This window comes from Cyprinodon tularosa, unplaced genomic scaffold, assembly GCF_016077235.1.
Source record: "Cyprinodon tularosa strain WSP-4 unplaced genomic scaffold, ASM1607723v1 ctg319, whole genome shotgun sequence".
Taxonomy (NCBI): domain Eukaryota; kingdom Metazoa; phylum Chordata; class Actinopteri; order Cyprinodontiformes; family Cyprinodontidae; genus Cyprinodon; species Cyprinodon tularosa.
Window position 1 is genome coordinate 242,031 of NW_024039029.1, and position 27,321 is coordinate 269,351.

At 40.3% G+C, this 27,321-nt stretch overlaps 1 protein-coding gene across 8 annotated transcripts in view; it reads left to right on the forward strand.

The window, feature by feature from the left end:
- LOC119788510 (A-kinase anchor protein 13) overlaps window positions 1–27,321 on the forward strand; it is a 197,905-nt gene that overhangs the window by 36,960 nt on the left and 133,624 nt on the right. For 6 of the 8 annotated variants that reach the window (XM_038292879.1, XM_038292881.1, XM_038292874.1 and 3 more), the window contains exons 2-3: window positions 13,263–13,306; window positions 21,395–21,551. In XM_038292879.1, the coding sequence (XP_038148807.1) occupies window positions 13,274–13,306; window positions 21,395–21,551 (190 nt within the window). In that variant the 5' untranslated portion in view covers window positions 13,263–13,273. The remainder of the gene's footprint in view (window positions 1–13,262; window positions 13,307–21,394; window positions 21,552–27,321) is intronic. The other 2 variants (XM_038292876.1, XM_038292877.1) reach the window with 1 other exon arrangement.

Genomic DNA, 27,321 nt, shown 5'->3' on the forward strand with positions numbered 1-27,321 from the left:
TTTCCTCAGGGAATCTACCTTAGGACAACATTAGGGTAGCAGGTCAAAGACGAGGCACTGGCACAGTCCGGGGGTGTTTAATCATTCTGGCCGTCCTTTTTATGATATAATCCTTTAGCCAGTGTTGCACATAGCCACTGGTCATGTCTTTAATCAACGTTAGATTGCACTTTTGAATGCCTCCACACAAGCAGATGTTGCACACACACTGGTGCATTCTTCTTCATTCGTATTCTGCAACTTGTTCTCCCAGTCACTGGACTGGGCATCGAAACTAGGGCTGTAAATCACACCCATCATGGTGATTCCATTCAGTATCAATTTCCTGAACCAATGGTTCGATTATTTTCGATACTCAAGAATACACCACTATACAATTAGATTAATTGGTTACATTTTTTTTAACCTTACAGGCAAGACAATGGTTCAAATTTGAAATAAATCAATGAAAGCTGTAATATCGTTATGCATTTTATTTGAGAAACAACAAGTAACAGAAGCAGCAAAGTTGTACTCCACCTAGGCCTATGAAAACCTCATTTACTGAAAAATAATCATGCCTCTGTGTTATAGATTCTGACAGGCCTTGCATAAAAAAAAAATACTGCAAGCAGAAAGTAGTGGCTAAAGGAAGTGAGGTAGGAGGGCAAAATAGGTTTAGCGCCACCGCAGCATGGGAGTCAAAATTATGTCCAGGAGCAAATGGATAAAAAAAATAGACGAGAGGAATAAAAAAACATGAATCGATTCTCTTGCGGACGTGTCGATGCATCGGATCGTCAGCTGTTGGATCGATGCGTCGATACAAAACGATTATTATTTACACCCCTAATCGAAACAAGAAATAAAAACTTAAGACTCCTGAAAAGTTGAAAGATTAGAACCTGTTTGAACCGATTCCTGGAGCTCATAGCGAGCCTCATTTTAGATAACTTTTTTCTCAATTAAAATGTTATGTTTTTCTTATGTTATTTAATAGTTTAGAACAGCCTATTATTATGATCCCATGAGATAGTAAATTGTGTGTGATAGATTAATAGCTGCGTAACCGGATTTTATTAATGTTTTAAACTTAATGTGATATTTTAAAACTAACAGTTAACACTTTAAAATCTTTAGTGATTAGTTTTGCTTGTACAGCTTGCATTATCTATATTTTGCTGCAGCAGAATCCCAGTGGATTCAATTAATGCCAGCAGCTTTACGGACAAATGCTACCCGAACTTCCCCAAAACGTAGGGATTGTTAGTTTCTGTGTTGTTTGGGAAAACCTTTTAATCCACTTCAGTGTACATTTACTCATTTGGCATGCAGGTGCGCCTGCTCTTCCAATTAATAATCGAGATATAAAAATGTAACCAGCATCTCCAGCTTTTGAGTGACACCTTTCCTTTGGAATAATGAGGATTTAATCAACACCCGCATGCTGCTTTAGGCAATGAGGCTCTGAGCTGCATGAAGTGAAGCCTCCTCTGACACTATGTGCCAACTGTAAATAACCTTTTTAAATACAGTTTCATCACTGAAAGTCTGTTCACGGAAATATGCCATTTGCATGTGTAACTTTGAGCCGTCACCCATGACAGCCCAGGACAAAAGCTACAACATATGTTCAGTTATCTTGGTCTTATCAACTTTGTAGAAATCTTCAGGATGTAGAAGGATTGTCTTTGCGCACTGTTAGCTCCCAGCCCATTGTTCTCCAAGCATCTGCTAACATGAGAAACCCAGAAGGATTTCATCTAATCCATTAACTTTTTTTAAGCAATTCGAGGTTACGTTGTAGGTCCAAGTATAACAGCTTTATATGGACATCATCTCTAATAATCACACCTCGTGCAATTCCAGGGAAGCCATTAAATAAAAGGTCGAGGAGAAAAATGCAAATGTGCCAGCTTGGTTACAAGGGTTATCTTTGGTACTTCAGAGAGACCGGGAAGTTTAGCTCAATAGGCACACCCAGCAGGAAGCTGGGGAACTACGGTCTAACTGTGGAATGGTGTAATGCATCCTGAAAAACCAGTGGAGCAATTATATCTACTTTGAATAAAGTAGCTCTGAGTCAGTTTCCTTTTATTGTATGAGGAAATAAAGCCTCAGAAGGAGCAATGAAAAGACATGAACAGGCTGATGTTTATCCTCTGTTTGGAGTAGCGCACTTGTTTTTAAGTGGTCCTAAACTCATAATGTGACAATTCAGTCACCTAAAATGTGGCAACAAAATATTTCTGCTCATGCAAATATTCCCTAATAGTAAAACCAGATGAAATCTTGTTCCACTGACTGTAAAAATCCGCTCATCTTGCAGGTTTCTAACTGGACATGCACCAATCTGTCTACTAGAGATCAGAAATAATCAATTTTCTCCCGACTGGGTTTCATCAATGACTTCAGGTGAAATATGTAAACATTGATTTGTTTCCCTCAAATTATTAAATGCATCAAAACTAAGATCTGAGAATTTCTGGTCCATAGAAGCATCAGCATTAGTAACACCTAGTGCTAGTAAATGCAGGAATTTATTCTGAAAAATCACTATGATAAATGGAGACCCGATGAGAGAGACCATTCAAGTAGTTTAACAAGCATTTTTGGCTGTATGATGTGACTGGATACTATATTATGATATACAGGTGCTGGTCATAAAATTAGAATATCATGAAAAAGTAGATTGATTTCAGTAATTCCTTTTAAAAAGTGAAACTTGTATATTATATTCATACATTACATACAAACTCATATATTTCAGATGTTTATTTTGTTTAATTTTGATGATTACAAATGACAACAAATGAAAATCTCAAATTCATCATATCAGAAAATTAGAATATTACTGAAGACCAATAAAAACAAAGGATTTATAGAAATGTTGGCCAACTGAAAAGTATGAACATGAAAAGTATGAGCATGTACAGCACTCAGTATTTAGTTGGGCCTCCTTTGGCCTGTATTACTGCAGCAATGCGGCGTGGCATGGAGTCGATCAGTCTGTGGCACTGCTCAGGTGTTATGATAGCCCAGGTTGCTCTAATAGTGGCTTTTAGCTCTTCTGAATTGTTGGGTCTGGTGTATTGCATCTTCTTCTTCACAATACCCCATAGATTTTCTATGGGGTTAAGGTCAGGAGAGTTTGCTGGCCAATTAAGAACAGGGATACCATGGTCCTTCAACCAGGTACTGGTAGCTTTGGCACTGTGTGCAGGTGCCAAGTCCTGTTGGAAAATGAAATCTGCATCTCCAAAAAGTTGGTCAGCTGCAGGAAGCATGAAGTGCTCTAAAACTTCCTGGTATGTGGCTGCGTTGACCCTGGACCTCAGAAAACACAATGGACCAACACCAGCAGATGACATGGCACCCCAAACCATCACTGACTGTGGAAACTTTACACTGGACTTCAAGCAACGTGGATGAAGTGCCTCTCTTCTTTTCCTCCAGACTCTGGGACCTTGATTTCCAAAGGAAATGCAAAATTTACTTTCATCAGAGAACATGACTTTGGACCACTCACCAGCAGTCCAGTCCTGTTTCTCTTTAGCCCAGGCAAGACGCTTCTGACGCTGTCTGTGGTTCAAGAGTGGCTTGACACAAGGAATGCGACAGCAGAAACCCATGTCTTTCATACGTCTGTGTGTGGTGGTTCTTGAAGCACTCACTCCAGCTGCAGTCCACTCTTTGTGAATCTCCCCCACATTTTTGAAGGGGTTTTGTTTCACAATCCTCTCCAGGGTGCGGTTATCTCTCTTGCTTGTACACTTTTTTCGACCACATCTTTTCCTTCCCTTCGCCTCTCTATTAATGTGCTTGGACACTGAGCTCTGTGAACAGCCAGCCTCTTTAGCGATGACCTTTTGTGTCTTGCCCTCCTTGTGCAAGGTGTCGATGGTCGTCTTTTGGACAACTGTCAAGTCAGCAGTCTTCTCCATGATTGTGTAGCCTATAGAACTAGACTGAAAGACCATTTAAAGGCTTTTGCAGGTGGTTTGAGTTAATTAGCTGATTAGAGTGTGGCACCAGGGGCCATCAATTTTGAACCTTTTCACAATATTCTAATTTTCTGATATGATGAATTTGAGATTTTCATTTGTTGTCATTTGTAATCATCAAAATTAAACAAAATAAACATCTGAAATATATGAGTTTGTATGTAATGTATGAATATAATATACAAGTTTCACTTTTTAAATGGAATTACTGAAATCAATCTACTTTTTCATGATATTCTAATTTTATGACCAGCACCTGTAAGCCTTTCATATAAGTCCTGATCGATAATTGTTTTTTATACATATTTTAAATAAAGGGGGCAAAAGTACAAATTTAAATTGTAAGCTTTTAACATAGCAGACATCCCAAGTCTCCCAGAAGTTCCGGGAGTCTCCCTGATATCGATAATTGTTCACTGATGCCCGCGAGTCGGATAAATTATCCCGGATTTTAGACTATGGGAGGTGGTGTTTTTAAATGCGAGTGAGAGCGGGCAGGCAGTACAATAATTTATGCATCATGTGCGGTTTAGAACTGCTGCGATTGTGCAGACACAATAAGAGAGCGAGGGTGTGGAGAGGAGGTTGCTGGTGAAACCTGTGCAGCGTATCTGTCCAAAGCGATGCTCTGTTCAACCAGCGATCCAGGTTGATCAGAGAGCTGATTGAATCAGTCAGAAGAATAAGCCAATAAGTTTCAGTTTATTCTTTTACAGTCACCTCATTTTTGTCTCCATGTCTAGTGAAGGTGAAGAATGATGGAGTGTGTATGTATGGGGCACGGTGCGGCCAGGGGGGTCAGCTGACCCAGTACTATACAGGGGCACAAAAGGGCACCAAACAAAATGCGAGAGCAAGCGGGCAAAAATTTTTTTGGTAATTATTTATTTTTAAAAAACATGGGCCAAGATAATTAATGTTCTGATGTTTGAAAAATGACGCAGGGAAAGCAGGATACATGGCGGATGCAGGGGGTGAAATGAGTTTTTGGAACTTGGGATGTATGACATAGGTCGGCCCTCCTCCTAAATTTGCTTAGTTTGGCTATGAGAGATCGAGAATCTTTCCTCTGCCTAAATCTCCCAGAACGCTGCCAGTAGTATTCACTTTTATTTCTATAGCGCCAATTCACAACACACGTCATCTCAAGGCACTTAACAGTTCACCAGATCATCCAGTCAGATTAATTCAAAGTTTTCTATCTAAGGAAAACCAGCTGATTGCATCGACTCATTGACCTGCATGCAATCCCTCACACTAAGCATGCTTGTAGCGACAGTGGAGAGGAAAAACTCCCTTTGAACAGGAAGAAACCTCCATCAGAACCAGGCTCAGTGTGAGCGGCCATCTGCTGAGGCCGACTGGGGTTCAAGGAGACAGAAGCAGAGATACAAAAAGCAGCTGTAAAAGGCGGCCCCGTCCAGGAAACGCACAGCCAGGCAGACCACTTCCGAACCAGCTCACATGTAGAGGATGAAGAGAGCACATCCAGCCAGTGACAGTCAGAGAAACAGGACTACACTGAAAAACAGGCCAAGCTCCAACATCTAAAAACAAAGGTGTTGATGGCAGCAGCACAGCTGATACCTCCTTTCAGGATGGCGCCACATCCAAACAGGAACAGTCGAGGCGAAGCTACTATGACAGAAACCTGAGAGAGCAGAACAATATGTGCAAAAACCATCATGCATTTTAACTAGATGTAGAAGTGAATGCAAACAGGGGTTTGGTCCTAATTTGCATGCAGATATATTTTTTGCTTGTACTCCAATGTACTTGCATCCACATATATCAGTATGTCACAAGTTGGGAAAAATGTCATTTATAATGTTGTTCAGATCAGGTAGTTGGGCATTTAGTTTATGATCATTTTTTAAATTATTATATAATTGGTTAGTGTTGGATTTACACAAATACTGCCTCAGAAACTGGAATTTAAGAGATAAATGCTGTAACAGTTCAATACAGCAAGCAAACAGTATTAACTCTGGTTGACCTAAGGGGGAAAGAAGAAGACTTAAAACGGATTCACAGCTTTTGTATCCGGGTGTCACCAGGTCTTTCTTCTCCCTGAGCAACTGTGAAGAAACGGCCATTACACCGGCAGCCTGAGCTGTTGTGAGCAGCTGCCAGGTGCGAATGTGCCGAGAATGTAAAACAAGAGCGGGTTGATAAAGGACACGGGAGCTGTCCTCAGATGGCTAAATGTTATCTGCTCTGTTCTCTGCACTGAATACCAGGGCCGTGCAGAGACCACTAAAGGGGCAGGTGCTCAAAAAAAAAGGGCATATCTTATCGCATTTTAGGACAGAATATTAACAAAGTCACATAGCTTTCAGAGTTTAATGAACAATGATAAATTACAAAATTGTGAGACATACAATCAAAGCTAAGGGAAATCTCTACATAGAACATAGAACTATGCATATGTAAAATATTTTATTAGTAATTTCTTTCTGCAGGTCTATTTTGTTATAGGAAAGTATTACAATATTCAAACCTGCAATTTAGCCAAAGATGTAAATCAGAGCTGGACCACCAGACATATTTTGTCTTTACAGAATTAAACTGTTAAAAATGCATACAAGGGCACAATGCAACCTTTTAGTGTACTGTAATCTATAAAAAAGAATGTCTGCCTGGTTTGCTGTACTGATAGTGGAGATGGAGACAGTCCATTCAGAAAAGCAGAGCTGCTGCATCAAACTTTAACGTGGAACTGCAGAAAAAAAAGAACAAAACAAACATTTTATTAATGCATGTCACCATGAGAAAAGCCTACTCTGTTCGTGTCTTAGTGTATTTTGTAAGTACCTATATACATTTTCTTCAATCTTTCCTCTTCGTTTTTTCTTGTCAGTTGCTCTTTTCTTTTTTTCCTCATTGTCTCATCTTTTCTGTGTTGAGTGAAGGTCAATGTCTTATTTATTTCAGTCTCTTGCCTTTCTTTTCCCCCCAAACTAAATCCAAGATTATGATCCAAAAACTTATTTTCCGTCATGGTGATTTAACTGTTTAAAAACAAATTCCCATCTTTTAAGCATTTTTGCTATTTTTGTTCTCTTTTGTTCACAGCAGCAGTTTTCTGTTAGCCATGTATTTAAAAATGTTAATAACCTCACTGTGAATGATTGGCACATCCTTCTCGATTGCCAACAAAAAGGTCTGACAACCGATCCTCCTTGCATAAGCTGCGCAGTTTTGTTTTCACCAGCTTCATACATTATATCTATCATATATCTATCATGGTAGTTTTGGATGAGTTCTCCTTTAAGATACATTTACCTAACGCTAGAATAAATGAAATGTACATCATGCAGCAAAGGAAATTAGAAAATCAGACATATATCCATTATGGAGATGATAGGTTTTTGACGGGCGATGTGCCCCTATTGCATAAGTAATACTGAAGAATGTCCTACTGTCATTAACGACACAGGGAAGCTTTTTAGTTATCTTGCTTTGCTAGCAAAGTCATTAGCTAGCAGCTAGCTCATAGCACAAGAACAATAGCCTAATGTCTGTATGATAAAAATACTGAATCGATAGATAAGAACAGCTTTTCCTCACCTGGCTGTCTCCTCCCGCTCAGTAGTTCTTCAGAGAAAGGCGCGCCTGTCCTATACTTTCCTCCGTTTAAACCGCTACTCTTTGCTAAAGTAGAGAAATTATACAACGTTCAAAGTTTTCCGTTGTCTGACAAGTAGGAAGCCTACTCCAGTATTTTCACCAAAAATTATGTTTTTTAATTCACAAAAAAACTGTTCTGTAATCATTACAGAACAGTTTTTTGTGAATTAAAAAACATAATTTTCAATGTAAAAGACTAAAAGCACAGAGTAAACAGTGTTTTAGATCAAACAATACTGCATCATCCATGGGGCTCATTTGGTTTCACTTACATGTCTATTCAGGTTGACATTGGAGAGGCGGTGCAGACTGAAGACATAGCCATCCGTCCGATCATGGTTGATCTTGCTTAGGGCCAAATGAGCAGCGGCCACAGTGTAATGTGGAATATCCGCTACCTTTAGCTCCGCAGTTAGCCGCCTTATCTGACTGTGCGAGAGGCAAGTGCGTCGTCACCGGCAAAAGGTCAAAGGTAACAATGTGATCGGAGGGCTTATTGTATTGTTTATCTTGCCAAAAAAGAAAAGATAATAATAATAATTTAAGTACATGTGTCAAATAAATAATAAATTATAATAAAAAAAAAAAAAATAAAAAAAAAAAAGGGACCAAAAGGGCACATTGGGATCATGGAGCAAAAGGGGCAGGTGCTCAAGCCCCCTTAGCCCCCCCCTCTGCACGTGCCTGCTGAATACTGCGAATGTGACAGTGCGTCTTGTTAATATTTTCCCAATGTGCTGCAAGCTAGATCACACAGGTCTCTAAGATGCTGTCAAAATAAAATAACAAGCACTGGAGTAGCAGCAGACAATACTGAAATGTTAAAAGAATAAGAGAACAGGCGTGTCTTATAAGTCAATATGTGGCGTGGTAGTGAGGGAGCTGGTCCCTGGCCCAGTGCACTTAAGGCAAGAGGATTAGACTCCAGAGTATTATTAGAGCTGCTGATTATCCCCTTACCTGATCCGCCTAATGTGAGCTCAGGCCTGTATGTTTAGCAGAAAATTGGAAAAATGTTTGGACTGGGCTCCAGAAAGTGAGATTGCTGGGCTGTGTTATGCTTTGATGCTCTGTTGACTCCAGCATTGACTCTCCCACAGCTCTCTCTCTCTGCTGAACTCATTAGGTCCCGGCCTTTTGTCGCCGCCTCCCCCGCTCTGGGGTTGATGTGATTAATGCACCGCTAACCACCGAGGCCAGAAGCAAGGACTTGTTTTAGTGCCAGGGAACAGCAAACAAAAGAAAATTGTCTCTGCAAATAACAGAGGAGAACACGGGGGCTCGGAGTGGAACAGATCCTTGACTCTTCCATGAATGCGAGCTCGCCAAGATCTCTTCAGGAGAATTCAGCTGAAAGGGTTCCAATCCATTTGTCTTCAAATATATAGCTGTAAAACCTTTTGTTTTTTTATGTAATTACACACCCACTACCTCTGACCTTCAGCTTGGGGAATAGAAAAATCGACTGCTTAATCCAGCCAAGTGATCCCAGGACTGAAAAGGCTGATTTATACTTCGAAACTAGGTCTTCGGCGTGTGTTGCGGTGAACGCAAAGACGTCCCCGCCCCCTTCTGCAGATACTCTGGTGCACCTCTCCAAAATTGTAGGTGACCGCAGACAGTGCCACAGACAGGAGGCCTGGTTGGTAAAATCTACATCCGATCTACACTATGCTTATTTCCTGTTTGGTGAAGGGGAACGGTCTGAGCTCGGTAACCAAAATAACTGTTGAGTGTAATTGGAAAATAACTAAACTGGACCGTGCCACACAAAACTGAACCATGTTAAATCTAGTACTAGTTCAACAGTAGGACTCGTCACGGTTCATCTATGGCTCAGTTCTCTGATAACAAAGTGCATCAGCAGACCGCAGCATCTACTATTTACAGTCAGCTGACTCATTTTGCAGGTTTTCCGGCGTGTTCAGCTTTGTCATTCACAGTTCCCTTTACCTGTTTACAACACCAACTTCTTCTCAGCTTATTAACCCTATAATGCCAAATGTATCGTATTTGATGCATGCGGTTTCTGAAATGTTTTGCATCTGACACCTTTTGCATAATTTAATGGTAAAAACTTTGCTCAAAATCCTATTGTACACAATCAGGTATACCTGATAATAACCAGGTGTAAGACTACACAAAAAGTATCTTGACTTATCGCATAGTAATAAATCAATAATTTTAAAAAATGTATTTCTGTTTTTCCTTTTTACATATTTTGTTAAAAGGGCAGATAAGGAATTCAAACCAAAAAATAAGTAATTTTCTGTTTTGTTTTATTCTTGGATCGGGCTTTAAAGGGTAACAATAAATGGCGTCAGAAGAGCGTGGTGCGGCCTGGGATGATGCCGACATTTGGGCAGAGGACGCTATCTAGGCACAAAAGTTCCTGAATGTTATGGGCTTAACCATTTTTGCGTAATTCCCGCCTTGAGAGTTTTAGTATCATGGACTGCTGATAGGAGGCGAGGAACCGTAGTAGCGTGATGTGTAAATGGTTGTAAGAACCAAGCTCGGTCAGAACTCAGCACGGATTGGTTCCAGAGGGTAAATGGGGCATTTAATGTCATTGCCAGGGATCTTCACTTGATGTCTACACAGACTTCTCTGCAGCAGCAGTCTCTGTCTGCTTCATCAGAGACTGTTGTCGTGCTGTTGGCTCTCATCACTCAGTAGTTTAATAATAATGCAGAGACATCACCATCCACCATCATGTTTTTTAAAAGTTTTTTTATTTTAAACTAGCTTTATTAATCACGTCTAGTGACAGTTGCATTGTTTATTTCTTCCATAAACAGTGCACTGCTGTATGAGGCCTACATTTTCCTTCTGTGTAAGCAGGTTGCTTTGGTGTCCTCAGCCATTCGAACAGAAGTCTGATGAGCGACCTGAGCTAAAACAATCGGATTTCAGAGGGAAATCGGAATTAAGCCGGCAGTGAATGTAGCCTAAAATAAATCTCATCAGTTTTGGCTTTGAACTGAAGTGGTTTTGATGTCTTTGTCTTAAAACAGGGGTGTCAAACTGGTTCCAGAAAGGGCCGTGTGGCTGCAGGTTTTCTTCCAGCAGAGCAATGGCACACCAGGCTCCATTCATCTCATCAACTGAGTCCAATCTGAACATGATGACTTGATGAGATGAATGGAGTCTGGTGTGCTATTGCTTTGTTGGAAAGAAGACCTGCAGCCACACGGCCCTTTCTGGAACCAGTTTGACACCCCTGTCTTAAAATGAGCAGTTATTATAGGGGGTACTATATTAAACTAATGTTTTTTTTTTTCAAGTTAATAATGCTTTTTGTGTACTACCCTTAGTTCATTGTTTCTGTATAGTATCCTTTCATTTTGAACATTTTTTTCCATCTCTGTAATGCACTCTGTGTAACATTTGACTGTAGGGGGAAAAAAGTCCTAAATATAAAGTTAAATTGCAGGTTATTTGATAACATTTTCACATCATCCACTTAACAGGTAACCAAATGTACTGCTGCAGCATTTTGTAGCTGCCTGTCAGTTTTTGGTGATCTTATCTTTCTATACTTCTAAGTCTCTCCCGGTTAGATGATCGTTTTACACCTTCTGTTGTATTTATCTCACATCTGCTGTGAATTTTGCTCCTGCAGATTAAACTTTCCTCGTTCTGTATCGGACATTGACGGAAACTTTGTCACATTTTGGTAAAACTACAATCTTCCCCTGATTGAAATGCATCTGAACCACTCTGGTCCATCCGATGTCTTGACATCATGAGACGAGAAGTTACTGAAGTGTGAGCATAAAATCTGATAAGACTGGAACAGGTCTGTTGAATTATGCGCAGCGTCACATTATATTAGAAGCGAGGTCTTCTCTGCTGCTGAATATATTTGCTGCAAGCAGTAAAATGTTGATAATGTCAGGTTAGCAGTACAGTTGGTGTTGGGTTTTGACTGCATAACAGAATAGACAAGATTAACAAAGAAATCTCTGACTTTTTAAACTTTTCTGTTAAACTTTTATATCTATTTGATTGCAGTCTACGTTCTACCACCTATTTCTTCTGATTAGAAGTGCTAAGTCTAGCCTATGATTGCTTTAGCCTATAGAGGGCGCTGTCACGCTATGATGGAGATATTCATGGGCAGTTTCTATATTCACAAGAACAAGAGTAGGGACTTGTGTTCTCGCCAAGTATGCTCTTGAAAAGAACCCAGGAAAGTCTGGACTTGGTGAGAACGGGAGCACGCAGCTTAAATCTGGGTCAACCGGAACAGAAGCGTACTGATGATGTCACCACACACTCGGCTCGTCTGGAGCTGCATTTCACCTCCTGCTATTAATAGTCTCTAGATAATAATAAATTATGACTTTTTTTCATTTAGTTGGGGAATAATAATGAACACAGTCAGAAAAACACAAATCAAATGAACATTTTGCCAAATAAAGCAAAAATATCGCCATCAGAGCCAGCGGTTAGCCTTGGAGGTCCGCTGGTTGCCGCGTCCTCTCAACTTCGGATTTGTTTTTTTTTTATTACACACTAAATCAGTAAATGGGCCATATAGTGACTCTTAAAACTATAATATTCCCGCCTCAAATTATCTTAAAACGTACTTTTATTGAAGAACAGCAATAGAAAAGAAAACATTTATCTTCATACTCTGAGCTCTGTAAGCGCAGTGCATGCTGGGACAGCTGTCAATCTCAAGAATGGAAAAGTCTGCTCTGCATGCTGATAGATAGGTAAAGAGGGAGGGGCTAGAACAACATCCGGGGACTTTGCCCGTTCTCCGTCTTGGGTTCTTGGGAATTGGAACAGTACTAGGGCTGAGGTTGATGACGTTTAATGATTACACAAAAACGCACAAGTACACATATTGAGAAATGGCAGTGGTGTGTTCTGCTCAGAAGTTGTGATTAGAACAAGCAGTGAGAAACCCCAAAACAGGAGTGAGAGAATAAAATGACATCATGTTGTTTTTGCAGCAGTGAAAGCAATGAAAAAATCTTTTTTTTTCTTTAAAAAACATCCCACTTCTCTTTCCTCTAACTAGGGACTTTACTGCTACGGAGAGCAGATAAGTTTGAGTCATACTGACTAATCAACATCTATGAAGATTGTTGTCATTGGGACATGGTGTCACTGTGGTGGGGTGCATTTGATGATGTTCTTAAAATTAAACTGTAGAATAAAAATAAGGTTTGGTGAAATAAATAAGTTATTGGGAGGAAGATAAACATTACTTCATATCTTACTCATGCAAACTATGTCTGCAAAGTGCATTCTGCAGCAATCAACTGGCCCCTTTCAAAGGAATGTCTAAATAGCAGGAAGCAAACAAACCTGGATGACTAATGTTAAAGTGTCTGAATCATATTGCTTTTTGAATAAATGCATTGAATTTATGTCTGTTTCGTTTGAAAGGATACATTTTCTAAGAGCTTTGCTGCAAAGCTTTCCTTGGCATTTAGGATGGCATTGACGTCAAGCTGAAATTTAGAACAAATTAACCAGAGAAGGCTGGTTTTTTTTTGTTTTGTTAAAATGAGGATTATTGTGTTTATATCACATTTCTTTTTTATACTTTTAGAATTCCTTTTGCTTTAAAGCAGATTCTGGACAATTATTCCACATTAATTTACCTGTAATTTGCTCTTTTCTTTCCAGTGTCCAGGGACATGAAACTCAATCCCCAGCAAGCTCCTTTGTATGTAAGTATCAACAATCACAATAGCTCTAGTGTGCACTTGAGGCAGTTTCTCCAGTGCACCCAGTTGTGTTTCCTACTCTCACACAAATAAACACCAGTTGTTTACATATTTAAGTGCTTTCACTTTTCCGGCTAGTGTGTCTTCTTTGTAGTGATGTGAATAGGAGTCAGTCTGCTGAACCTGTCAGGTCAGCACAGCGTAAACTTTAACCAGCTCTAGTGTGTATTCTATGGAGCTAGAACGGTCTCAATTTTCACAAATGTGTTTCACACATACACAGTAGAGACTGACACGGGAGTGGATTTTCACTCCTGTCCCGTCCCACTCCCACAGAAAAAAATTGTGTCCCGTCCCGATCCCGGGCCGGAGTACAAATCTAAATCTTGCCCCGTCCCACTCCTGGTGAAATTACTCCCACTCCCATCCCGCTCCCATTCAGAATGACTCCCGCTCCTGCACCACTCCCATTCTTGTTGTCTTCAATAAGATTTCTGCCAATACATTGAATCTGAATTTCTATGAAGGGTCAGTTAAGTTCCTGTTTCTAACTGTAGTAAAGGTCAGTTAAAGTAAAAGGAATAATAATTATAAATGGTTTTTGAGTCGTGTAGTTTTTTTGACTCGTATTATAGTGTAGGCTTCAAGGAAAAAAACTACAAAATGGTGGCGCCAGTACTCGATATTTTTCTTTCTGTTTTATTAAATTTTTTGGCATCGATCCTAGTTTTCTTTAGTTACTATTGGTTTGCTCCCGCTCCCGTCTGCTCCCGTTAATGTTTAATCCTGTACCGTCTCAATCACGTGATCGTTACTAATACTGACTCCCATCCCACGGGAATCCCGTGACCCGTGGGATTCCCGAAGAAATGTCAGTCTCTAATACACAGTACAAGATTCACTAAAGTATTCCTGGTCCATAAACAATTATAAATTAAATTACAAAGAACCAGTGGTCTTTAAACTTGAATGCATTTGTGTGTGGATTTTTGAGACTCCCATGATGTGCCTCGATAGAAAAATGCTTTTTGTTACAGGGGATGGTTTACCACCAATCACAAAGCTCCCTTGTGTAAGCCAATCACAAAAAAGTACTCCACGTGACTTACCCCTAGATTTACAACTTATCTCAAGGTACTTTGCAGAGACAATTCAACCAGATCATCCTGTCAATTTTTTTATCGAAGGAAAACCAGTTGATTGCATCGACTGATTGACTCGAATGCAATCCCTCACACTAAGCATGTTGTAGCGACAGTGTAGAGGAAAAACTCCCTTTTAACAGGAAGAAACCTAAAGCAGAACCAGGCTCGGTGTGAACGGCCGTCTGCTGAGGCCGACTGGGGTTGAAGGACACAGAGGCAGATATAGAAAAAGAAAAATAGATACAAAAGGCAACTGTCGGATTTGGGTCACTTCAGGCTGCAGTGTGAACGTAGCCATTGACTCGAAGGCAATTCCTCACACTAACCATGCATGTAGCGACAGTGGACAGGAAAAACTCCATTTTAACAGGAAGAAACCTCCAGCAGAACCAGGCTAAGTCTGAGCGGCCATCTGCTGAGGCCGACTGGTTCAAGGAGACAGAAGCAGCTCCACAGGCGGCCCCGTTCCAGGAAACTGAGCCAGCTCCCATGTCAGAGGATGAAGGAGAACACATCCAGTTAGTCATATTTCCTACTTAGGAGGCATGTTAAAGCCAGGTCTGAAAAATGCAAAGCCAAAAAAAAAAAAAAAATTCTCAGTGGGACAAACTAACTCACTCATTTAAACAGAAAATGAAAAGCCTGTAAAGTTTCTTATAATCACTTAAGGCCAGTATTATACTGCTAATTATTCTTTAATTACACATTTGGTGCAATAGCTGAAGTGTTTCGGTTTGATCTCCTTACAAATTGCTCTAAAGTATATGCAGTTGCTCTTGTGGCTCCTGGATAATTTGATGCATATTTAATGGAGTGTGTGTGTCTGTGTGGAAGTTTTGGGATATTTGTGGTTCCACTGCTCTCCTTATCACTAGCAGGGATAGAGGGTACACACAGGAACCAGATATAGGTTATAGAAGTGTGTTCAATGTGAGTGTGCCTGTATTTAACTCATTTACCAGCCAGATAAGCTTATCTGTGATTTATAATCTCTTTCTTTATGGAGACCAGGCAGGCGTTTAAGCCTCATTAGGCGGCAGATTTTAGGAAGGTGTTTGACTCAGCGATGGCTTGTAGTGGTCTGTCTGTGACTGCGATAAACACAAACTGCTCTAGCTCCCTAATTGTTGGAACAAGTCGTTTTCTAAAGGTTGTGGGTAAAGGAGACCTTGATGTTAGTTTGTTACTGTGGTAAATGATGAGTTTGTAGTGAGTCAGTGAAAACGGATACTGAAACGGAGATGGGGGATGATTTTTATGCTGTAGAGGACTATGAAACCATGTGATCTGCAAAGGGAGGGATGGCCTGTAGAAAAAGGAGTTACTTTCTATAACAGGAAGAGCTTCTGCTGTTCTTTGCTTTCAGTAGCCTAAACATGTTATTTACATTTTTGGCATTCGGCCGACAGTACCTTTTAGAGGCGCTAACAGTTTAATGAGCTGGTAGGCATATGGTTACAGAGCCTGCAGAAATATTCATGCCCCCTGGGACTGCACACCTCAGATTTCAGCATGGGTTATTTGGCTAGCAGTGCTAAATAGATGGAAATATTATTTTAAAATCCACATTTTAAAAAATGGGACATTCATTTATGTTAAATCAATACATTGCATAACTAACATTAACTGCAGTTGGAGCTGCATCTTTATGGGGGTTTGTCTAAAGCGTAAGAGCCTCTAGAATAATGTTTTAGAAACTAACCGCGCCTTAAAACTCTACCCAACTTTTCACTGATCTGTCTGCTGTGATCCTTGATGTCTATGATGCTGTTAGTAAACTACTCTCTATTGAACCTCTGAGACCTTTGCAGATCCACTGGATTCAAGCCAAGAATAAATAAGACACAGATGGACTGTATTAACCGTCTTGGTGACTCCTGAAAGCAATTTGTTGGACTAGATTCTTTTAAGCATGACTAAGTTAAGCGGGAACTGAAAACGTATGCACATCTTAGTTTTCACATTTCATTTGTAAAAAAAACCGTCTCCTTTAGCTTCACAATTATGCATACCTATGTGTTGGTCTATTGCATAAATCCCCCCCCCAAATCATTTGAATGAATGGTTTTAATGCTACAAAGTGGGGAACGTTTAAAGAGGTATGAATGTTCATTGCAAGTGGAAGGATGATGAGCCAGAGATTTCAGCCTGGTGTCTGATAGCTTCTTTATATCTGTTTAATGGAGCAATAAGTGAGGAATTTACTGTATAATTAACCAAAACCATCTCATTTGTCCCCCTGGATGGAAATGACATTCTCTGTAAACAATACAGCCTCTGCATCAATGTCTTCCTCAAGTTTTTGTCCTTTGTGACCCAGAGGTGCTGCACAGAACAATCTAGGTGACAATTATATGAGAATTTGAAGGGTTATCTAACAGTGCAGTGTTGGTAAAAGAGTAGCCTGAAACATGGAAGTCTAGGCATCCTTAAAGGCTTAAACATACCGGCTGTGTGTGAGTTTTGAATATCTCTGATCTGATTATTTTACATGTCACATTGACTGATTACAGAGAGGCTCTGATTAGGCAGGGTGAGCAGATCTGTGCAGATGTGTCTGTGCTACAAATTAAAACAATTTCCCACATTTGACTTGGATACATTATGAAAAGTTATAAAAAAAACAAAAAAAATACTGGCATATTCTATAAAGCAAAGTCCCACTTAATGAGTCTGTGAAGAATATCAAACCAGCTCAGATAGAGAATGTCCATAGGCTTATGTTAAAAAAACATAATGAGATATATATCTAAAGAAAAGGAAAACCCAGTGGGATGGTTTCTATGCTGATCTTGTTTTTTTTGTGATGCTCAAAGAGGATCTCTTCCTGTTAGATCAATTATTGCTGAATTGCTTCGTAGTCCGACTGAAATAGACCTCGGGTCTGTCTCAGTCAGACCTACGCAAGCCCCCTTGCGTAAAATTGTGTCGGTTTGATCATCCCCTTTGACTTTTAATGAGCTCTAAATGTCACAACATTGTCTGACGCAATTTTCTGCCAGATCGGACCCAAAATCGGATTCGGTGTGTTCTGGCCTTAAAGTCGTAGGGAAACGGCTGTTCCAACTGAGAATTTCTGAATTCTCCCGAGTGGTACCCGACTTTACACAATTGAATTAAGTGAATGTGATTGGTCGTTTATCAAGAGGACTGGGTTGTTGTGGCGGAAGGTTCGCAAGCAAGTTTGATTGAGGCCGGTTTCCTCTAACCAGTTAGCAACTTAGTGCTAGTAGGTTCCACAAAATATGCTGCTTAAAACGATACAAACTTGACCAAACCTGCACCTATGATCGCCAATGCCTGCTGGAGCTACGGTCACAAAATGTTTTAAATACTGACATTTTTGACCGTTTAAAAAGCTGCGGAGTGCTACAGACGGATGTCAACAAAACAACAGGGAAAAATAACAGACGGAGGAAGAGATGCGCGAGACGGAGGCTGCAGATCATCAGGCTTCCATCAATCCTGCTCTCCAACATCTGCTCATTGGAAAACAAAATGGATAATTTCTGACTCCAACTTTTTAAAAGAGTAGATTTGTAATTGCTGCGCCATCATTCCGATGGGGTCTTGGCTGCGTCCAGCAGTACCGGACGGTGCTGTTGGCCTGGGGGGGGGCTTATGCTGTACCGTGCCAATAGAAACAAAGAGTTCTGAGTGAATGGAAGCTCCTCTTAGACTGTTTCTAGGCAATCTTCAGCATCTAGAGGGGAAGCACAGTCCTCTGCAGGTGAAAATGAGGATAGAACTCTAGATGCTTCCCTGCCAAATACTGAACCATCCTCAGCCGGCTCCTCCCGGCCCGGCCCCGGCCAGCTTCCAAACCTTCTTCAGCATCGTCTGTCGCTGCTAAACCTGCCGATGGCACAGCTGCTGCTTCAACCACATCAGCCTCTTAAACCCAGGGGGCTACCACTCTCAAAACATCGTCATCCTCATCCTCTTCCTCCCCTGAGCCAGGAGAAGCGAGTGCTTCAGGAGCTGGAGGCAGTAGTAGCAGCTCAACAACTGCTGCTTACCTTATCAAGGCTGCATTTTGAAAAATGAAATATCTAGAGAGCTGTTATGAAAGAAATTTCTTTTTGTCTACACTTCTGTATACACAATGACAAAATAAATCTAAGTCTATACAGCATGCTAACCTTTAACTGGAAATACTGCAACTCTTTTCTTAATTTCCAGAGCTTCACTCACACATTTAGCTAAATTTAATAAATCCCCCAAAATCTGCTCCTGCTTAAAATCTTCTTGTAAAATAACATTTTTCAACTCAAGAATTCTCAAAAACATTAAGCGCCACTCATGGATGAGCTTTTCTGCCTGATATGATCAGGAGAGCTACCTGTCTAAGCATCCCCACTGACACGTTGGCCTGAATACTGTGGGTCTAATCTATGGATTGTTTTTGTCCACCTGCATATAAATATCGAGTTTTACTATAAATCATTTATGATTTAATTTCAGCCTGTAGCTCACCTGGACAAACCGCAGCAGTATGTTACATGCATACTCAGAAAAAGGGGGTTGGGTTCGTAGCCTCCAACTGTGCTTTTCATGTTGCTAAAGAGCTTCTTGCTTCTTGCTGAATCTTGATGATTAGCAGGTCAATATCCCTGCAGGTTACTTTGCTCTCCGCTGGTTTTAAGTACTTAACGAAGTAATGTGGACATCCATTAACACACAGGAAGACTTTAAATAGCTTTTAAACTGATATTTTCTATGTGTCATTTAAGTTAGACACATAAGGGTCACGAAAATGTCCTTTTTTTGCACATGATTATAGTTTTCAGGTTCAGCCGTCGCAGTTTCTGTGTGGACGGCTGTTTTTACATGTCTGTTTTGCATGTTTTGCAAAGATGGTCTATGGAAGTCTGTTTCCTGCAGTTGCCAGCAGATGTTTCACATCTCTTGTGTCTTTGCCTCCACCCAAACGCCTGCCAACAAAAGGACTCTTAGTGATCTTATTCGGCTTACTTTCTTCTCCGCTTTCACTTCTGTTTCTTTTAGCACCTCCTCGGCCCCGGCTCCTATTACCCAATATTGATTTCATGAATCTTACTTGTTAAATCAGTTTTCAGGTGTTTTCATTTCAGAGAAAATTCCTTATTGTGTTATTTACCATGGGTCTATAGTGATTTGGACAAAATGTGAGACTGCTGAGTTGCTGCAAGAAGTCCAAGCAGCTGCTGCACCGAATATAACAAGTCGGTATTCCGTCTGAAGTAATTTGCCACGCACTTTGAGCGGAAGAGAGAAAATCTTTTCTCCTTTTGCTTCTCCTTTGTTCGTTGCAAAAATGTGGAACTTATTTCACACCAATGTATTTTCATTTTCCCATGGAATACAAAACTGCCAAAGTCACTGAGGTACCAATTCACTCTGGAGCAGCAAACCCTAATTTCCAGTCGGAGCTGAGGATAAGAGATGAGTTTTTAATAGAGAGAATGTCATGCCTGCTGGCTTTCACAGGTCCACAACTCATTTACTCCAATTCCTCATCTCTCCTTGTTAAAGGCGACACGCTCAGAGTGCTGCTAAACACGCACCTCCTTGCTGCAAGGCGGTTTCCATGGTTCTGGCTTTCTGAAAGTCACTCCAGGCTGCTTCTCAGCCTGTGGCCTCTGGGTCGACTTTGAACATGTTTCCTCCACTCTCAAACTGTTCTGCAGCTTTTCTGGCCTACTGGTCCCAAGACAGCTGGTTAGTCTCTCTGCTGCCTGCAGACTGTTCTCCCCCCAGAAGCTACCGCTTTATGAGGAGGAGGAAACACCTTTAACCCTGTGAAGCTCAGGCCGCCTTGTCAAGCTGCCAATGTTAGGTGAAAAAGCTGTAACAGCACTCTGAGTAGCTGGTGAGACATCTCCCTAGCTGTTGTCCCCAATCGAAAACAAAGATGAGATGAACAATAGTGCTATTTTCTCCCCGTGATGACACAAAGTCATTCTAATTATCCTGCCTGGGCCTTAGTTGCCTTAGAAATAAAGCAGGCAGCATGAGTGCATAAATATGCTTTGCAATATTTACAGTCTTACAGTTTAACTGTTGAGTAGTGCACACAAATTAACTGAACATGGATTTTCTATTTTCTTTTTAAATGACCTGCTGTGCCCCAAACTGTTAACGTAGAGGAGACAAATGGAGTGGCTGTCTGTTAACTGCTAATCTGAGCTGCCAATACTTTTTAAACTGTTAGTGAAAATGTTTGTTCCCACCCACATGCGTACAACCACTTTTATTGATTTCTTTTTTTTTGTAATAATAAAGCCTGGACTATTTTTTAAAAATGCAATAAACCAGAGACGATGAGATAAAATTTGCTCTCCCCAAGGAAACGCTATGCATTTTAACATCAAACTCTTGTCTGCTTGGGTTAATTGATAAGTATTTAAGGTTTTGGTTGATTTTCTGTAAAGAAAAGTTGGATTTAATGACTGAACAGTAATTATTTCACCACATCTGTAGCTACATCAGATGCTGAGAAGGGTTACGTTCACACTGCAGGCCTTGATGCTCATTTACAATTTTTTGTGAAATACGTTTTTTTTGCGTTGCCATTCACATTTCCAAATATATGCGACTTTTATGTGATCTCCTGTGTGAACTGCAGTCATACAACGCAAGTGTCCCGCATGCATCAGATTCGTATCGGATTCAGGACCATATAGCCAAGTGGCCTGGGTCGCATTGGAAAAATTCGGATCTGTGTTGTTCAGACAGCCATGAAAAGATCGGATCCAGGTCACATATGGGCCAAAAAAATCGGATTTGGGTAACTTCAGGCTGCAGTGTGAACGTAGCCAAGATGCGGGCCCCTCTGCTGTGTGGGATTTATTTTTTATCTAAAACTGGATCTTTATACAACATTTTGAAAACTAGTATCATTTTCTTCCTTCTAGTGTGATACAATGTAATCTCTTCCTTTCACTTTGTCTCCCTTTCGTCTCAGCAGGGTCGGTGTGTCGTCACAGTGCAGCTTTCTGATGAAGAGCTGGCTGCAGATGATGAGGGCGTGGACTACTTTCTGCTGTTTGCCGGCAGCACACAGAGACATCTAACCAGCACCCTAAGGAGCAGCCATGACACCTTACAGGCATTATGTCCCGGTGAGACACCTCCACAGCAATCCCTTGAGTCACCCATTTTTTTTATTTTTATTTTTTAAACGGGCAGAGAAAGACTGTAATCAAGGCCCCTGGGATGTGTCATCAGTGCCGCCTTTGATATTGCCAAATTTAATAAATAAAGCTGCCTTCAGTAGAAATGAGTGGATGCATCTGGTTTGGATGAAGAAAAACTGAAATCAGGATTATGTGAACGGAATTGATGTATTATAAATGGATTTAATGTGATTCCCCAGGCAAAATACAAGGTGATTACTAAATGGGGGAAATATTATACACGGTTAATAAAAAAATTATATAAAAATTTAGCCCTTTTTACTCTGACTAACCTAAATAAAGTGTTCTGCTTCAAATGAATTAGAAAATAATGATGGATATCATGGTCCCTCTGCCTAAAAGAATCCATCCAGAACGATTTAAGAGAACCATCCAAAAGGCTTACAGTAAAGGCTGATTTATACTTTGAAACTAGATCGTCGGCGTAGGTGTTGCAGTGAACGCAGGGACGTCATCGCCCCCTCCGCAGACACCCTGCTGCACCTCTCCCAAATTGTAGGTGACCGCAGACAAGAGGCCTCTGATTGGTCAAATCTACATCCGATCTACACTATGCGTATTTCCTGTTTGGTACCTTACCGGCTTGTTTTGGTTGTATGACCGCCATTGTGGAAAACGAACAAAACGAAGATTGACCAGAAAGAAGAGCGAGGTCAACCTGGATCCCCACTCTTTTTCGCCCTCATGTCCCTCCGTTGTCGCACAAACTTGCCCCAACTTCCTCACCGCCTCAGCTAATTCCTGATTGTTCCTCTTGCGTTGTGGCGTTGAATAACATAGCACAGACCACGCTTCAATATTAAGCATAAGTCAAAAATATCTGCAACAAGCTTACTATGACATGCTGCTGGGGGAGGATAACCAGCCCTTAACTCTGGATGAAGCCTGTTGGAAAGCATGAATTTTCCAGACTAGGAGAACTAATCGTGATTGGATTACATTCAAATGCTTTATGGCAGGAAACATGGTGGAAAGTGGCGTTAGCAGCATGACGCTGTGAAAATGGTTTTGTGCAACTGGGAGTAAAAAGGTGGTCAGGGTTATAGGGAGATGGATAGGGCTAAATACAGGAAAGATCTGGAAAAAAAGCTGCTGGATACTGCAGATGACTTGGACTTGGACTAGAGGTTCACCTTCCAGCAGGACCCAAGAGCTGGGATGAAATGGTTCAGCTTTTCTGACCTTATTTTTTATTTTAATTTTACTTCTAGAATTATTTAAATGTATCAGATGTTTGTCTGAGGAATTGCTTTCAGAGTAAATAAGCAGCAGCTTTAAACAGCACCTAGATCAAGAGGCAAAGTTCACCGTTTGCACTACCTGGCAACTATTGGTAGCTAGGTTTTTAAAGCAACAGGCGATTTTTTTCAGCCTATATTAGCCAAGGTCACTGATGAAATCTTGGTAACATCAATACAGTGTAATCAGATATGGTCAGTATGTGTCCTTACATAACAAACCTTTATCCCCCAGTTTTCTTTGTATTATTTCTGGAACCAGTTCTCGATGGAAAAATAATGACAATGAATAGCAGCATATAACTGGTAATATAGCGAGTAGTGGATTGTAATGTGTAGTAAACAAGTAAAACATTTAAAAAATGGGATGAATTATTTCTCTCAAAAAAAATAACCTTTAAAAATACTTTATAGAGTCTGACATACTGTCAAACTTGAAGCAGTTTTAAGGAGTTTGGAGATTCAACAAATCTGTTGATCTGTATTGACTGTTCCTACGTTAGCTGCAAACAGCAAAGACTGGATCTCCTGATATTTTTCCACATTTAGCAATAACCCATGTTGAGAACAACACAAAATAGGAAGAGTCTGAGGAGACATAGCTGAATTAGTTTTCCTCTTCCTGCAGGTAAAGAATAAAGACAGCACATGACGAACTGTTATCTTATTAAGAGCTCAGCTGAATTACAGGCGTCTGTTGGGGGTTGTGGAGAGGTGTTACTTTCCTTTCACAGATTAGCTCCGCTGCGCCGCCTCCTCCGTCAGGATTCTCTGGACTCTACGGGGCCGAGCTTGTAAACGGTCAGAATGATGCGGGATGGGTTTTCTTGGAGGAAAAAATGCCAGAGATTCAATGAAACTCTTCTGTCTAAAAGCCTTTGAGCAAGGCAATAACACAACCTTGACTTGCTGTCAATCGTCCGAGTTTGTCGAGCTGCTAGTTGGAGGTCTGACCTGCTAAATCACACGGGGAATACTCTCAGTTCAGGTGGAGCTTCCAATGATGTAATCTAGCTGAAGTAGGGAGGCTTTCAGCTGTGTTTCCACTCACTGAGCAAAGGCTTGTTTTTTGTCTCACACTTTAGAACAAATGTATATCTAATATGATTTAAAGTCTTAGGGAAGTCATATTTTAATGTCTAATCATTCTGGCTTAAACATGTATATAAATGTGCTCTTTATCAGACCATATTGTCCCAAAAGTTAAAACATTTCTATTTAAAATAAAAAAACCTGTCTTAAAATCTGTGTTTTTTTTTCTTTTCATTTTCTTCTGCAGGCCAGTTAGTCATACGTCAGCCTGAACACATAAATTTGGCCAATCATATATCAACAGGCATCTGTCAATAAATTTTTTTTGGTCATAGCATCTTGACTCGTATGTTGCTGCTAACATACGTAAAGGTTGAAATAAGAAATAAGAATTATTTCCTTCCCCATTGAGTTCCCTCCCAGTGTTCACGGGGATGGACGTCTGTGTCTTCACCAGGCGTAGAGCTAACAGAACTGGCAGCGTTGCGAGGCAAGGGCTCAAACATGTACGGCTGTAAGCCTTCTACACCAAACCAAGCTTCTGCCGCCCTGGCGTCCTCTTCCACAACATCTTGGTCCCCGATTTCCTCCTCTAAATAAAAAATGTCTGACGGAGGAGACTCATCCACGACCTCCGACACTAAACTCTCCTCCTCTTGCATGTTTCCTCTGTCCATAGCGTTACCTGACAGTGTCGTTTCTAAGTCACCAATTTAGTGCTACTTGGTCCCAATGGAATTTCCCATTGGGAACCTACTAGCACTAAGCTGCTAACTGGTTAGCAAGATGCTTCCGACAAACCAGCCACAATCAAACTTTTTTGCGAACGTTCCGCCACAACAATCCCACCCCCTTGATAAACGACCAATCACATTCACTTTATTCACTTGTGTAAAGTCGGGCACCACTCGGGAGAATTCGGAAATGCAACCGTTGGAACAGCCGTTTCCCTACGACTTTAATATGACTTAACATAACAGCTAAACGAAGCTCCCCAAAAAAAAACATTCCTAAAAAACATTGTTATTGCTGCTATTGCAAAAAAAAAAAACAATAAAAAAAAAAAAACTACACTTCTGTTCAACCGGTAAGGAAATTTAGAGGTTCAGAGGTCATGAGAGCCGTGTAAAGAGGAATACTTTGTTGTCTACAAAAGAAGTCAGAGAGGGGGAACAGAAAAACTTCAGGACAAGTAAAGACCCTCTGGGGGGTAGGATGTCTCAACCCTCAATGAGAAGACTCATTTGGGACGATATTGGTATGACTTATTATGCCAGAGTTACAAATACAACATCATACAGGTGATTAAGCCAGGAAAGACGCTGTCTCTTTCAAACTGCTTGATGTACAAACATGAAACTTGGTATATATCATCATCAGACCTGTCTAGCGCTGAAGTAGAAGGACATTTTTAGATATCATGTATGGTTTGGCTGTGAAGCGAAACCATACATGAAATTTCCAATTGAAATCTTTCAAAATGACCCGCTTTTTTACATCATTACCGTGGCAACATCATTTTTTGTACTTTGTGAGAGTTGGCATAATCATGTTTTTTTTTTTTTTTTTTATAAAAAAAAATAAAAATCAAAAAAGTTATTATTCCTAAGTTGTAATATTTTAATAAAATATTATTTCTTCATTATTCAGTTATATAGAAATAGAAAATGATTTAACCTTTATTTTGAAATACTTCAACATTGAATATTTATCATTAGTATGCTCAAACATTTCACCTAACTGTAAAGCATTTGGTCATTCTAATCAACTGTGCAGAATTTGCATAAGCAGAAAGGTTCTGATTAGCATCGGATGTTGTTAATTTGCCAGAATCAATTTAAGTTGGACGCATGTTTAGGAAGATAAATAATGCTGTTATTAGTTTTGCTATTTGTGAGTTTGGATTTATTCCAGTTTTGCAATTTTAAATTGGTAGTTTAAATGAGTCGGTCCCTCACAGTTTGTTTGCAGAGTTTCCATGTTCCATCTGTGCCTTTGTTTTTAGTTTTCTTTCCAATGCTCATGTTTCCTCCAAACAGCCTGGGAATAAGCATGTCTGGCTAATCGGTGATTCTTGGCGTCTTCAGTTTGCCGGATCACATTAATGAACTGACGTCGGTCGTCACTGGAACTCTAGAAATGTTGTTGTGAAGGGAATCACTAAAGTGTCCCTTAGTGCCATGCAAGTGTGACAGGGGGCAGCTTAAAACAAAAGCCAAGAGCGTTTTAATTAAAGTCTTCAGAGGATGTGATGAATTCAGCTTTAATTCTCTTAATATTTCCACACTTTGTCAAAGGATTTATTGCAGAGGAAAGTAAGCGAGGATCATTTACTGTCCTGCAGCATCTACCTTGTTTTCATCACTTGATTAAAGCAGGCATCCCCAGCATCTACAGGCTGCCTAAAACACATCAAATGTATCATGGATTTTTTTCTCTTATAAAACTGGTTATGATTGAAAAAAATCTCATGTATCGTTATTAAATAGTTCTAGCCTAGTTTCTTAAAAATGTGTTTTTAATTTCAGTTTCTTAATGATGCATTTGAGGTTTCAGTATATAATTGAATACAACATTAGTTTCCTGCAGGTCTTTTCTCAGATTTAAATGGTTGATATAGTGTCAAATGCGTACATGCATCTGCACTAACAGGTTTTAATGTCCCATGGAAACTTCTAGAGAATCCTCCATCAAACAACTTCTAGAGCAGAGGTCACGGATTTGGACCAAACCTGCTGGCTAATCTGGACCCAACCTGATTTAAAACATTTATAAATTACAGTATGTTGTCCGACGGCGGTGTCTAACTTCACTTGCGCTGCTTCTCCAGTTAATATGGTAAAGCCTTCCAAAGCGTCGGGACCAGGCTCCAGACCTTTACAGGTTGATGATTTCTAGTTTAACTCTGACTGGAAAGTGGAGCAATCCTCCCATCAGAAACTGTAGTGCTCATTAAAACTCATTGGTTTCTTAACTGAGATGTGGCGTTATAAATTTAATAAGTGTTTTTACCCACTTTGCACCATGCACCACTACCATTGGCATAAAATGTATACGAAAAAACAACTGATGGCTTGAAAGCCTCAACATATCTAATACCTTTGTGAAAAGATTGCTGACACTTTCTCTTTGAACAATAAAACTTTTCAGGGCTCATTTGGCATACTTGTATGAAAATGCAAACTTTAGGCTTTTTGTTTACAGTTTTAAAGCAGTATCTGTTTTTATGGACACACAAAAGCACAATAAGGTTCCAGCTTATGATATCGGGAGCCTAGAACGTTCTTGGCTTGTTCCTGGCAGCTCTAACTAATGTTCATATATCTGAGTGTGACAGCTTGGGTGAGATGGTGGAAATGTGCATGGGGTTAGGGCAATGATCCTAAACACACGTCTGCTTCTGCAATTGAGAAAGCAGACTGCCA